This window comes from Cheilinus undulatus, linkage group 13 (genome assembly GCF_018320785.1).
Source record: "Cheilinus undulatus linkage group 13, ASM1832078v1, whole genome shotgun sequence".
Lineage (NCBI taxonomy): Eukaryota > Metazoa > Chordata > Actinopteri > Labriformes > Labridae > Cheilinus > Cheilinus undulatus.
Window position 1 is genome coordinate 42,056,273 of NC_054877.1, and position 15,021 is coordinate 42,071,293.

Consider the following 15,021-nt stretch of genomic DNA (forward strand, 5'->3'; position numbering starts at 1 on the left):
CAACTTAAATAATACCAAATCCCTTTAATACACAAAGTTTGGATTTCACTTTAGAGGGACTTTAAAGTGACATTTAACAGTCAGAAATATTTATGTAGTGTTTAGGCCACACAGTGCTAACCCTGGTGACCCACTGTTAACTCCATCCCTTCAAAAATATGAAACAGGACAGAGCTAATTACTAAAGAGCTGCAGCATGTGGCTGTCTATTTCCTGATTGTAGTTTTAAGAAAATTTTAAATGCTGTGATTTAATGTAAATATCTTGGAAAGAGTGACAGTGTTATTATGCTTTTGCTGTAAATGCAGCTAATTTGAAATGTTTTTATGTTAGTATTTGTTGTATTTCTGTAGAGAAGTCTGTTCATGTGTTTTTCTGTGATCTGTTTTCATGAACTCGGTTCACATCTGTCCTATTCACTTCCTGTTTATGTTGTGAAGACCAACATTGGTTGTTTGTCCTTTAACACTCAGCACAGTTGCCCTTTCAGTGTCGAGATCATGGATATATGATTAAGACCTGGATACCAGACCCAAAGATGGCACCGTTTTTAATGCTCCAGCATACAACTAAAAAGTTTTCAGTTGATGTCACGGATACTTTCATGGTTTTTTTTTTGTCTGCTTGATATTAACCAAAGCCCATATGAGTTTAAGATGCACCTTGAAAAATTAGAATATCATGTGCAAGTTCATTTTCCCCTTTAATTTTAATTCAGAGAGTTACATTTCCATAAATTCATCTCAAACAAAGGGAAAAAGTTTCGGACTTTTTTTATCGGATGTTTCAGGCATACAGCTCACAATAATCCACTATCTCAAAATATTACAATTTTGTGGAAAAATCTAATTTGCAATGGTTTCCTGAGCCTTTATTCTCCCGTTCGGCCTCAGTACACACAATCACAATCACAGGGAAGACTGCTGACTTGACAAATGTCCAGAAGAAAATCACAGACACCCTTCACAAGGAGGGTAAACCACAGAAGGTCACTGCTAAAAGGGCAGGCTGTTCTCAGAGGCTGTATCAAAGCAGATTCACGGAAAGTTGACTGGAAGAGAAAAGTGTGGTGAGAAAGGTGCACAAGTAACACAATTGGGGTCAGCCTTCAGAGGATTTTCAAACAAAGCAGATTCAAGAACTTAGAGGAGCTTCACAAGGACGGGACTGAGTCAGTGGGTCAAGAGCCACTACACAGACGGGTCAAGGAATGTCTTAGACAACATTCTAAGCATTTCATGTGGGCTAAAGAGAAAAAGAACTGGACCATTGCTCAGTGGTCAAAAGTCCTGTTTTCAGATGATACCAAGTTTTGGTTTTCATTTGGAAATCAAGGTCCCAGAGTCTGGAGGAAGATATGGGAGGCACCGAATCCAAGGTGTTTGAAGTCCAGTGTTTTCAGTTTTCCACATTCAGTGATGGTTTGGGCTACCATGTCATCTGGTCCACTGGTCTTTATCAAGTCCAGAGTCAGCACTGTCAACCATTTACCAGGAGATGATAAAGCACCTCATGCTTTCATCTGCTGAGAAGCTTTTTGGAGATACTGATTTCCTTTTCCAGGAGGACTTGCCCCCTGATCAAAGTGAAGCAAAACCTACCAGAAACTGGTTTGCTGGCCATGGCGTTACTGTGTTTGATGACCAGCTAACTGGTCCGACCTGACCCCCACAGAGAATCTCTCAGATGTTGCCAAGGGGAAGATGAGAGACACCAGACTCAACAATACAGACAAGCTGAAGGCTGCCATCAGAGCCATCTGGGCTTCATACCACCCCAGCAGTGCCACGGACTGATAGCCTCCATGCCACATGGCATAGAGGCAGTAATTTGTGCAAAAGGAGCTCCAACAAAGTTCTCAGTCCATGAATAAGCATAATTTTCCAGAAGACCAAAATTTCTTTGTAACAAATCCTTTTTTGGGCTGATGTTTTGTGATATTCTAATACTTTAGGATAGTGTTTCTTTGTGAGCTTTAATCATCAAGATAAAAACTAAAAAAGGCTTGAAATATTTCACTTTGTATGAGATGAATCTAGAATATATGGGAGTTTCACTTCTTGAATTAAATCATAGGAAAAAATGAACTTTACATGATCTTTGAGTTGAGTATTTGAGTTGTGATAGCAGTATTGTGATCTCTCTTCATACATAAAGAGAGAAAAAAAGAGTCTGAAGGGTCAGTACTGTATCAAGGTCTTAATTCATCTATGGTCTGGATCAAAGTGTCTTGACCTACATGTGAACTGCATTTGACCTGCATGTGACTTGTAGCTTTGCTGTTTACTACAATCCGTCCAACTGGCAGTGAGGTGTAGAAATATTAGAATGCAAGCATCACTGACAACTCTTAATGAGACAATGGCAGCCATATTCAGCGTATAAAAACAACTCTCAACCCTTGCCATTGTACAAGAACCACGTGTCTGCTGGGGCTGGTGGCTCAGGATTGGAACAATCAGATCTAATATTTAAAACAGTTTGGTTTTGTCTCTTGAACATGATTTATTCAGGTGGAAAAGTGCTAACTTGTCAGTTGAGTTTGATTACACCTTTGGCACATTAAGAGTGTCTTAATTATCATTCAGTGAGAATTATATAGGTGGAGAATGGCATGTGGGAAAGGAGCACGAAGGTTGGACTTGAACCTTCTTCATCTAGAAAGAGCTAGATTAGTTGTTGGTCTGAATAAACCATCGGCCAGGACTGAGATTTCCTGAAACAACAATTTTGATTAGTATTAGAGTTCCTGAGACTGATATGTTGCTGGTGTAGACTATCTTTGTTTTTTGGGAATTGCTGGCATTGACTCACACCTTACCTGTTAGCTTTGGTAAAATGTCAGTTTTCCAGGTTATTCAGGGCTGCTTACGCTGGCGTGACGGCAGACAATCAAACACCGGTTCAGGCCAAAATATGGTACTCAGACTTTTTGAAAAGGAGGATCTCGGCCTGCTTTTTCAGGGTCTGGTACAGTTTGTTTGTTGTGAGCAAACCTTAATCTAACCAAACTGCAGGAAGCATTGTGATTTTTGGGGGATTAAGCTTCCATAGCTAGTTGACCATGTGTAAAAGAGCACTGGCATATATGACAGATATTAAATGTGATTTCAGTGAATGAGCAGGTCATGGTTCAGGAGCGTTAACGTGTTTCCTCTCCTGAACAGTCTTTGGCAAGTCCAGCACATCAACATATTGTTTTCGAGCTGCATTTGTGCCTCATTTTCAGATTGTTTGCCAACACTGATAAATGCAGACCATTTAAAAACATTGCCAAAGCTGACATCAATCCGTGTAGCAGTAGGTGCATTATAAAATTTGATGTAGCTTTGGAGCAGCCACAGCCAGGCAGTAGTCAACTACTCTTCCCTGACCTTTCAAAGCACATGGATAGGCCAGATTCCATGTCTGTCATCAGGCAAATTCATCTTGCAAAGCCTCAGTCTGAAACAGTTGTGACATGTCTGAGATCGATCAATCAGCGTAATTTGAGGAGAGTGAGGCAGTAGCTACAGGCAGGATTTATTCGTACTGGAAGCTGATAGCATTGGCTGCCTACTGTAGCATTTAGCTCAGATGTAGCTGATGTGTAGCAGCAGTTTGATCAGAATTGGGCCACATTTCTTTATTTAATAAACAGCAAAGAATAGATAAATAAATGTCCCCATGTGCCCCACAATATTACAATGATGGGTCCATGATTGAATCCAGAGCATATGAGCATATGAGGTGTGTAAACACCCTTACTTTCTTACCTTATTTGTCTTGAATCGCTGTGTTGATTTGCATATCGCTGGTGTTGGCCTGCCTTGTTTCTGGTTATGACTTGTTGTGTTGCTGGTGTTGACTTGCATGTTAATTGTGTTGACTTGCGTGTTGCTGGTGTTGACTAGATGTGTTGCTGCTGTTGACTTCCCTTGATGTTGATGTTGATTTGTCAAGTTGCTGGCGTTCAGTGTGCTCAGTGTAAGTTCTTTAAGAGTCTTATGTCTAAATTTTACTTTAGAAAAATCTTAACTTTTAGATGGCACTTTGAGATGTGTCAATCATTACATAATGGAATAATTATTTTTATGTAGTTGAGTTTATGGCATTTAAGGTAGTGTATTACAATACGAACAGATTTATAATTCTTGAATGGAAGAAAGAAAGAGAAGATAGAGAAATGTAAGTTTAAGGAGATCTGACATGATGATAAAAATGTCTGGGAATACTTTGTAGAAAAATCAAAGAAGGACCAATGTGGTACAACAATGTTTTCAGATTTTCTCTGGTTGGGTCTACAGTTGCAATCAAATTTATTCAACCCCCTTGCAAATCAGGGTTACTGTAAAAATAAAACAGACTTTCTGCAGTTTGATTACCAAATCAAATAAAAACAATTGAAATAGCTCAACACAACGAAAGTGGTTTCCCCAAATTCAACTGAAAATGCAACTAATAATGACTTCTCCAGTCTCAGAATTAATCAACCCCTTTATAGCAAGCATCTTTAGTACTAGTAGAGCGCCCTTTCACTTCTATGACAAGCTGCAAACGAGATGCATAGCCAGACACCAGCTTCTTGCCGCGTTCCTGAGCAATCTCAGCCCATTCATGTGCAATGGCCTCCAGTTCAGTAACATTCTTGGGTCTGCATGCTGCAACCGCCTTCTTCAAATCCCATCAGAGATTTTCTGTGGGGTTCAAATCAGGCAGCTGTGATGGCCATTGTAAAATCTTCCAGGACTTCTTCTGCAACCACGTCTTGGTGGAATCTGAAGTATACTTGGGATCATTGTCCTGTTGGAAGGTCTGACAACGCTTCACAGATGGCATGTCATTTCCCCCTAGGATTTCCTTATTCTTCAATACTAAGATACTAATCTTGCCTTCCACAGGCTGCAGATTTCCAGTACCAGAGGATGCAAAGCAGCCTCAGAGCATCAACGAGCCACCGCCATGCTTAACTGTGGGCACAGTGTTCTTTTCAGTGTGTGTCATTCTTCTTCCTTCAGACATACCGCTGATCCATTGTGCCATTACACTGTGCAGTTTTTTCATCACTCCACAGAACAGGATTCCCAAACCTCTGTGGCTTATTTATATGATTTTGAGCAAACTGTAGCCAACTTTTCTTGTACTTTTGGATCAGTAGTAGTGTCCGTCTTGGAGTTCTAGCATGGAAACCATCTATGTTCACTGTGTGCCTTACTGTACTCACTGAGACCTCAGTCCCTGTTACCACCAGATTTTGCTGGAGTTTTTTAGCAGTCACTCGAGGGTTTTTCACAACCTGCCTTCTCAGATTTTGGTTGCAACCATTGATAGCTCCTTTTTCTGCCCTGTCCAGGTAGTAGAACCACTGCTCCTGTAACTCCGAACTATACTTCCAACCGTGTCGACCGTGTAGGAACATGCAGTGCCTTTGCTATTTTTTTGTATCCTGTTTCTTGTTTTTGGAGGGCAATGATCTCTTCTCTTAGACTTTGCCATATTTCTAACATGCACTCACTATTACACTCAACAAACCCCTCACAGCTCAGGTATTTTATGTGTTTCATCTCAAGCAAACCTGGTTCAACTAATAAAGCCCTTGATTAGCTGCATCAGATGTGCTTGAAACAACACTGATTTTAAATATTTGAGTTTCTGTGTGGGATTTTGTCCGGGGATTGAATACTTTTGTGACTGTAGAAGTCATAAGTTGGATTTTCAATTAGATTTGGGGAAACCACTTGAAGCATTCGTTGTGTTGAAGTATTTGATTTGATTTACTTTCAGCTGTCTCTAAATTTTCACAATAAACCTGATTTGCAATGGAGGTTGAATGATTTTGATTGCCACTACACAAAAGGTCTGAATAAGTCTTTAGTTTGATTCTTAAAGTTAGCAGCTGCCTGAGTGTTGACCTGTCTTGTTGCTGGTGTTGTGTTGCAGGCTGACAGCAGCAGCAGTAGAGCAGTGGGGAATAGTAACCGTTCTGTCATTGCTTTGCGTGCCTCTAAGATCCCTGGGTTGTGCCATAATTCTGGGAAACACCCACCTGCCTCTTCTTCCACTCCTCACTGCTCAGACTCCTCCTTCACCTCTCCCTCCTCCTCAGTTGCATCAACTTCAGCTCCTAGCGTCTCCTCCTCTGGGAAGAACTCTCTTCTGCCTGCTGCTTCAAACACCAACTCGCCTCCTCCTTCCTCCACCTTGAGCTCCGGGCAGCAGGCCTTCCTGTTTCCCGTCTCTTCTTCCTCCTTGGTGAAACAGCCCTCTTCAGTTTCTCCTACAGCTTCTCCTCCTCCATCCTCCCCCTCATTGTCCTCTTCTCCTCCCTCTCATAAGTCTTTGATCCCTTCTCTGACTCTGTGTCGTCTCCTCCCTTCATCCAGCCACATGTTGTCACCATCCCACGCTAACATCGGCCCCACCAACCACGGGCCTCGCAGCACCAGCAAGGGCCAGCAGCGCCTCGTCCTGGCCTCCGCCTCCCAACAACGGTACTGCTCTTCATCCTCCTATTCTTCATCCTCTTCTTCCCCCTCCTCCTCCTCCACCTCTCTGTCTCCAACCTCATCCTCCTCCTCCCCTCCCTCTCCATCCTCCTCCCTCAACCCGGCCACGGCCAGTCACAGGGAGTGGACGTCAGTATGCGACACCCCCTCTAAGGGTCGAGGCAGGAAAAGCACTGCGGCTGCAGCCTCAAAGGATGCACCATGAGGCTTTCATGGACCATGGAGGCTTTAAAGACATTCAAACTTTTACAGCCTACAGATTGAGAGATTTGCAATGTGTTCCAACAGCAATATTGTGTGATGTTTACCTTTTTTTGAGCTCAACAGTGTGATTCTGGAAAAGAAATCCCCTCGTTTCTTCTGTAATATAAGCCAAGTTGTAGGCCCAGGCATTTTGGTCTTAATACTTACAATATTTTTCTTACCTTTTACAGTAACAGTCTTACAAAATTAAATAGAGATGACACATTTAAATGCAAATTCAGGTGTTACCAACCCCCTTCTCCCCCTTCAACAAGCCTGTGATGGCATACTGGACTCATGCCTGAGCATCAGATCACAGAAATCATTTTTTAAGTCTCTCTATAATCACCTCTTTCTAACTGCACTCTTAGTTTGAAGAGTCATCTCCGCCCTGCTGAGGCGTGTTAAGCTGCTACTGACTAAAGCACATTTTCTGATGTGGGCGTTCACGATAAAAGCATTGGAGAAAAAGAACCAGATGGAAGTAGAATGCTTATCATTGTTTCACTCAGCTTCGGCTGTCTTACAGGCGAGTTTATGTAGCTAGAGTTTAAAGATGCTTCTATGACCTCGCTCAATGCCACAGCTAGAATATTTGACTCATCATTGACTTAAAACAAAAGTCATGAGTTAAAACTAACTCTAAATAGCTGTTTAAACTGAGGCAAACAAATATAGCATGTGTTAAAGCCCCAGACAGGCCAACAGAGTCACTATGCCAAGCGAGCACACTCGCTGCATGTTGCTGTTATTACAGACATCAAAGTTGGAGAGGAAAGAGCACACGCTTTACCTGTTTACTGTGCTTAATTACAATGAAATGAATGGGTGATGCTCAGTTAATGCTAGAGTGAGACATGCTAATGACCAATGTTGGGGTAACACGTTACGAAGAAATCCGTTATAGTACTCAGATCCCTTTTTTGTTGTAACAAGTAACGTAGTGCGTTAGTTTTACAATTCAAGTAATCCTGTTTTAGTTACATTTTTTTATAAAAGTAATCTGTCACTGAAAGGAAAATCCCCCCCTCCAAAAAAAGGAAGGTCCTCGAAGCGTCTGCTCTGTTTGTCCTTTTTCTTCCTGTACACATGTTGGGATGTAGCGCCGTGCCAGCAGAAGCTAAACATTCTGTGCTAATACGTGTGCATCCATAGCTTGTTGAGCCAGTGAGATGACAGAGAGGACAACATAACACTGTTGAATTATCCCCTTCATGTTGGGTTTTGGACAAAAGGGACAAGAACAGCATCATGGTGATACATAAGTTTAAGAGCGCCGTTTGCTTTCATTAAATCAGCTGTGCAGCCGTTCTAACTATACTCTGTAGTCAAACACAGCATTTGAGTGACTCTGTTTGCCTATGCTCAGCTTGTTGTCAGATTGTGAGCAAGGTTAAGAGCTGTGAAGGGTTTCCTGTCTGTTAGTGGTGTTATCAGGCTGCAGAGATACAGGTTATGGGCTTGTAAATTAGGCTTTGCATAGAGTCTGCACATTTAAATGCAGACATGTGGTCATTATATGTTGTTTTTACAACCAACAAGTGAAAGGAGTGGCTAAAGGGTTACAATATTAAGTAACACAAAAGTACTCTAACAAATTAGTTTTAGAAGTAGGTATCGCAGTAATGTAACAAATTACTTTGTCAGTATGTAACACAGTAATCTAACAAGTTAGTTTCAAAAGTAACACTACCCAACACTGCTAATGACTAGGACTGAATGATTTGGGAAAATAACATAATTCAAACATTGCAATTATGATTAAGGTGGCTTTCACTCTTGGCTCCCTGATCTGAGTGCAGGACACAGTCATTTCAGAAATATGACGTCATCCATCATAAAAACGAAACTGCTCTCGACAACACTATCATGTGATGTTCAGAGGATACGCCACTCATCCCTCACCAGCATCCCAGTCATTAAAGTTGTCATATTCACCAAATAAATTAAATGAAATTATGAATTTGCTCAAGTTTAAGAATATTGATATCAGGATTTTTCTGAAATGCCGCCGGAGAATTTGAAAGGGGAATTAATTTCCAGAACCAGAGCCACTGTAAAAGCAGGTGTTCACTGTTGAGCTGAATTACCTATCAATATTTGTGTTTTTTAAAGTTAAAAAATCCAAATCTTCGATATTTATGTTTATGTCAGAATTTATAACGAACTGCAGCATTAAAATACTGAGGTATATGTCTGAGTTTGTACAGTGTACACAGTCTGTCCCACAGACAGACTGAACCTCAGACATAGTAAATAGGATTGGACATCTGAGTGACGTCAGCTGTAAGGTTATTGACTGTCTTTTGAAGCTAATATGTGGCAGTTGCCATATTGAAAACCAGCATTGTTCAGGTTTGCACTTACAACCAGCTAGCTCAAATTCAGTTCACAGAGATTAAAATGAACTAGTTCACATTCAGAGTTGACAATATAAAGATGTACCAAGTTAACAGGCATTTGTTTGTTGTTTTCCCCCTGCACTGAGCTACTCGTTTTCAGTAAATAGTCCTTTCTTGCAGAGATCATTCAAGGCTTTTACCAAATTAAGGCCATAAACTTTACAATATTAAGACTGACATATTCTCAGCATAAATACTACAGTACATGCCAGAGGACAGGAATAAGAGCTGTGTTCAACTATATTAGAAACATTAGACCTGAATAGAACATATGTATTAATCATGATTCATTTTACAGGCTTGTGGTGTGCAGTTCATGTCTACATGGTTTAAGTGATTTTAAGGATTTCCTTTAGTAAACGACTTTATGTTTGCATTGAAAATAAATGCTTAAAGGGGCAGTGTGTATATATATATATTTAGCCAGTTAGCATTAAGCTGAACAAACTTGGTAAAAATGAAACATAATATTCACAAGCAAGCCTGTTCATATTTGTGTTTATTCACCTAAATAGATATAGTATTGTTTCATTTCAACTAACTGAGAATAAGCCTTTAATTCATACATACAGAGGGTCCCCACCAAGACTCTGCCGTCTTTGATTGTTTTCATCTTGTATGTTTCTACAGTGCGACAGAAAGGCCCAAAAAACAGATGCATATTTTTTTAAAAACTGCACTGATTTCCAAAGTTACCCCCAGATGTGACCATCCCACTCTAGCCTATTCTGTAATGTATTACTCACACTCGACAAAAACAAATGCCCTATCTGAATGCGTGACGACAGTGAGCTTACTCACTAACTTTTTAAATTCATGCAAATAACTCACCCCATTCACACGTCAACGCGCATGCACATGAGGGCCCAAAAGACTCGAGATGAGAGGGGCTTCCTTCTCCCACATCCAGCTTTCCAGTCAGTTGTGAACAAAGATGGCTGAGCTTGGCTACACTGAGAGGATTGCTGCTTTGTATCTGCTGTGGAAAGCCTAAAACCTGACAGGGTTATGCTAACTCAGGCAGTGCTAACCAAGATGCTTACTAGGTCAATGGCTGAAATCAAGCCACAGACAAATGTTTTCTCACCAGGGAATCTGACCTCCTCATTTACTCTCCCCCAAGCAAGCTCCTTTTTTCTGGTAGAACGGTCACGTTGTGTCTTATAGCTCAGGGTAGCCACAGACAGACACCACAAGTCTGTCCTCCATTTTTGGGCTGAATGACCCCCACCCCAGGTTGTTAATTTGGAAATGGAGAAATAGATGATTGAAGCAGTGTATTAAGCGTGGTGCGAATTCACCTAATTTGTGCAAATTGCTCGCTCAATTTATGCAATTTGCACCACGCATTTGCAGCTTGTCCACTGCCAAGGTGAGCTCATGCCTCATGTCTTTACATTGACTTTTAATGTGATATACACAAACAAATGCCCCTCGCATCTGGTGTGAACACATCATTAGACAACACTAGTACTGCCCCATTTTAGACACTGCACCTTTAAGTGACATGCAGGAAGGAAACCGACTGTTTAAAAAGAGGGAGAGGCAGCTAGAAAATTAGATGTTAAATGTATAAACATTAACAGGTTTTGAATTTTTACTGTGGCTTAGCATATAAAACATCCTATGGGATTTTTTTTTAATAATTTTTATAGAAGGAGCCAAACAACTTTGCAGGTGTCCACATTTACTAAAGTCTCCCAGAAACAAATTAAGTACCCTTTGTGTGAAAATGCAGGTAGTATTATTGTTTAAAAAACAAGACAACACAAGAAGTGCTACTATATTTAACTGTCAAACATCCTGATAAATCATAGCAGGATGCTTGCCAGGCGCTGTGGAAGACTAGGCTCTCAGTACCTCTGGAAACATGAGTCGCTGTTCACTGCCTCCAGAGTAAACTATGCGTATCATTCATGATTTAAAAATGTAACTTTATTCTAACCATTTACCAAAATTATGAGCACATTTGATAAACCTGCCCCTTTAGTATGATCAGGCACAGCTACAAATATGTAGACTTATCCATAAAACAGATGGGATACATAAGAGGAATCCCAACCTGATAGTGGTGCCCATGAAACCTTCTGACCAAAATCATTGTGTGAACCCGGCTGTAATCATGCTTATTTCTACTGTTACTGTATATCGGCATTGTAACATGGGGTGTGCAGGGAACTATAGGTGCTTCTGCAGCCAGCCCCGAGTGGATTATGGAAGAACTGCAGCCTTTTGCACTAATGGAATTGCTTCTTTTGTCATCACTCAAGGTGGCCACTTCAATTTAGGCTGTATTTTGCAAACCACTTTTGGTGTTTTGGATTTGATACTTTTAGAATAACTGCACATGAGCTGCTACAGACAATCAGACAAATGTTTTTTTACTCTCACATCATGTTTTAATGTTTTAATAAGAATAATAATATAAGATATGAAAAGTCTGATGAATATGTGTAAACAGAGTTTATTTTTCCTAATGTAGTTGAATTATTTTCTGTCCTGTAAGATGCAGCTCAGCTGTTTCTTTATGTTTGATAAAAAAGTTTGTGTCTTTAAAAGCTGTAAGATAAGATTTCTGTTTTGTGATCATAAATATCTACTGCTTTTATCCAGAGTTTCTATGTAGATAATTTTATTATGAATAATGTGCTTATATTTCTTTTAAATATCTTTTAGGGCAGAAACTTGTTTAGATTGAAAAAAAATGTTGGTAACACTTTACAATCAGGTACACAAAAGCTAACAAATGAAAAACAAACAAATAAATGAGGAATTAAATGGAAGTTTACCATCAATTGTCATGTACAACTCCAATTCCGAAAAAGTTGGGGAACTGTGTAATTAAAAAAAAAACAATGATTTTAAAATCTAATACACTCATATTTTATTTACAATAGAATGTAAACAACATATCACATCTTGAAACCAAGACATTTTGACATTTTTTTGCAAAATTGTCCTCCAGCTGTTTCTCATTAGCACCACTTCCTTTTCCAGCCATTTGCAGCCCCGTCCTTACTTTTTTGAGATGTGTTGCTTTCATCTAATTCAGAATAAGCAAATATTTTTCCTGAAATGGTAAAATGTTTCAGTTTCAACATCTGATGTTGTTTTTGTTCTAGTTTGAATAAATTAAGGGTTTATGAGATTTGCAAATGATTGCATTTTATTTTTCAGATTTTGTATTATGTGTACCTTCTTGTAAAGTGTTACTGAATGTTTCTGACAGAGTGAACTATCATCACATGGTTCATTAGTCATGTAAACAACATCAGTGGAGATGTTCCTGCAACTCTGCTACAAAACAGGAAGCTTTAACTCCATAAGAAACCCTCATTCAAGCATCACCTGAGCTGCAGACATACAGACATGATCCTCTGATAACACCAGTATGAAATCATATTTTTATATTAATCTGCACTCAAAATAAAAGTGAGAGAAAACACTGAAGTCTGATGTTTAAAATTGTAAAATTCATGTTGCATATAAATATGTGGTCAAAGGTTCTTTATAATCTAAGTTATTTTTTTCTGTTTTGCTGTCAATATAAAGATCATAAATGTAAAAAAGTCTGTCCGTTCACGAGTGGATTAATGACGACGATGACATAGTCTGACTCTGGATCAGATTGTAAGTTTGTCTAGTTTTGTATTAATGTAGTTTTTCTCTGCTGAGGATATCATTCATGACTATACCCTGTGCTACCTCTCACTGTATCTGTGTTTAAAAACATTGTTTGTATTAATATTTCATAAAGTTTAATATAAGACTGTTTTAAACCTATGCATGTCAGTCAGCTTGGACTTATGATCAATAATCATCTTGATAAAAAAATAAAAGAGTAATAAAGGGCTTCCAGCGTGTTGAACCATCATGGTGTCCTGCTTTGTTTTTAGTGCAGCCAGCAGAGGGCAGCAACATCACTATTTAATACAATAAACAAGGGATGGGCAGCTGTGGTTATGTTAAATTGGTTATAATTGGTTTGGTATATTTGGTTATAATAACTTTTAATAAAAAATGCATAGCTTTCTTCATGAAAATGCAAATAACCATGCTTAATTTATTCAGCTTGGCAGAATTTAAACCAGTTTATAGTGCAATGAACATAAAAGTTTAAGGTTGTTTTAGTACTTTTACTTGCATATCATAAGTTATTACTCAAATGCATTCAATGATGCAAACACATTTTTTTTACTCCTCTGACCTATTTTTTAAACAATTTTGTCTCGCCTGGACTTTTATTCTTAAAAAGCTTGTAAAACATCAACCCTGTGGTGCACAAACTCTAAACATCTTTTAGACAACCTGAGCTTTAAGAGTATGTGTGCTGCAGTAATGTCACTAGAACTTTTCAAAAGCTATGGGACTATAAAGACAAAAGAAAACAAAAAAATTTTTACAAATCTTTGAGTGTTCATCTGCGCTAAACAATAATGACTAAAGTTTTTTTTCGGACTTGTTCTTCCATCTCTTGGGGACCAAAAAGTGAAAACATAATCATTCTGTGACAAAAAGTCTTCAAAATATTCTCATTTTTATATTAAAAAAACTTGGCTTTTGGGAATTTGAGTCATTATGTAAATCAGTTCCACAGAGAGGACACATCACAGCCTCTCTGTGTCTCTTTCTCTTCATTATGAGCCACTTAAGCGGGGTACTCACATAAGGATTTTTTAAATCTTAAGAGATTTTTTATCTGTTCGAGACCCCACACATGAAGATAAAAAATCAGGCATTGAACGGGTTTAATCGAACTGTGTGTGGTGTGCTCTAATAATCTCAACACAGCACACCACACATATCATGATTCTGACACCACACATATCATGATTCTGACACCACACATATCATGATTCTGTCCCACCACCGATCTAGAATCTCGTCCTCCAAGCCAGAAATCTCGTGTGATCACACGTGATCTAACAAAAACGAAGAAGAAACATAGCAACAACTGAAAGCAACAACTGGAAAACACAGCATGCAACGTGGAAGAGGACATACAAGAAGAGGGAATGATGGTGTTCTTGGGACTATTTTTAACAGAAAAATCATGAACTAAAGAAAAAGAGAAGACTGTGGAGAAAACCCTGGAGACAGCGCGAACACGGACTTTTTAGTCTACTGGGCGAGCTAGAGGTGAGTTGTTGTCAGAGACATTATATACGTATATGTCTATGGTTGTTGTCAGTCAGCTTGCTTCTTGATTGGCTACATTCCGTTCCACATCAGAGTCATGACTTTGGAGTCGTCGACTTGCCCCATACACGAAGATTTTTGGTCATAACATTTACGATTGTCTGCCCCGACCGTTTTCGGAGCCAATTATCGGTACAAATTCACTCTTAACACACCTTGGACCACAGGATAATCTTATAAGATAATCTAATAAGACCTAAGATAATCGGACGTTTGCTGTCCTTGGCTGGGAAGGGGGAAAATCGGGACAAAAACAGCCCGATTATCTTTATGTGTGTACCCCGCTTTAGGCTCTCTCCTCTAGCTTCTAAGTGTTTGCACATGTGCTTTTTGGCAAAGCGTGACTTGAACCCTGCCATTGGTTGTCACAGCCCAGACAAAGGATGCCACTTGACTAACCCGGACTTGATGGCGAACTGACTCGCCCCCCTAATGCTGCAATGATATAAAATCACATAGAAGTTTACCTCAGTACACACTGTTGAAAGTTAACAGCCAGTTACATGCTGTGTATTTATTTGCTGTGAGGTCAGTTTTCCAGACCTATCAGCCTATCAGCCTAGAGGTCATTAAACGCATCAGAACAGAGAGTTTTGGACCAGAAAACAGTAAATTTAATCATCTATTTCTGTCTCTCTGCTCTGGTACAGAGACAGGCAGCTACGCTCTGATCAGAAGCATTTTCAAAAATC

The 15,021-nt window shown here is 39.5% G+C and overlaps 1 protein-coding gene across 1 annotated transcript in view; it reads left to right on the forward strand.

Annotated features, from left to right (window-relative positions):
* Window positions 1-6,522, forward strand: part of LOC121520246 (sickle tail protein-like) — an 87,832-nt gene extending 81,310 nt beyond the window's left edge. The window contains exon 22 of the mRNA XM_041803621.1: window positions 6,363-6,522. Coding sequence (XP_041659555.1) covers window positions 6,363-6,389 — 27 coding nt within the window. The 3' untranslated portion in view covers window positions 6,390-6,522. The remainder of the gene's footprint in view (window positions 1-6,362) is intronic.
* Window positions 6,523-15,021: the final 8,499 nt, after the last annotated feature.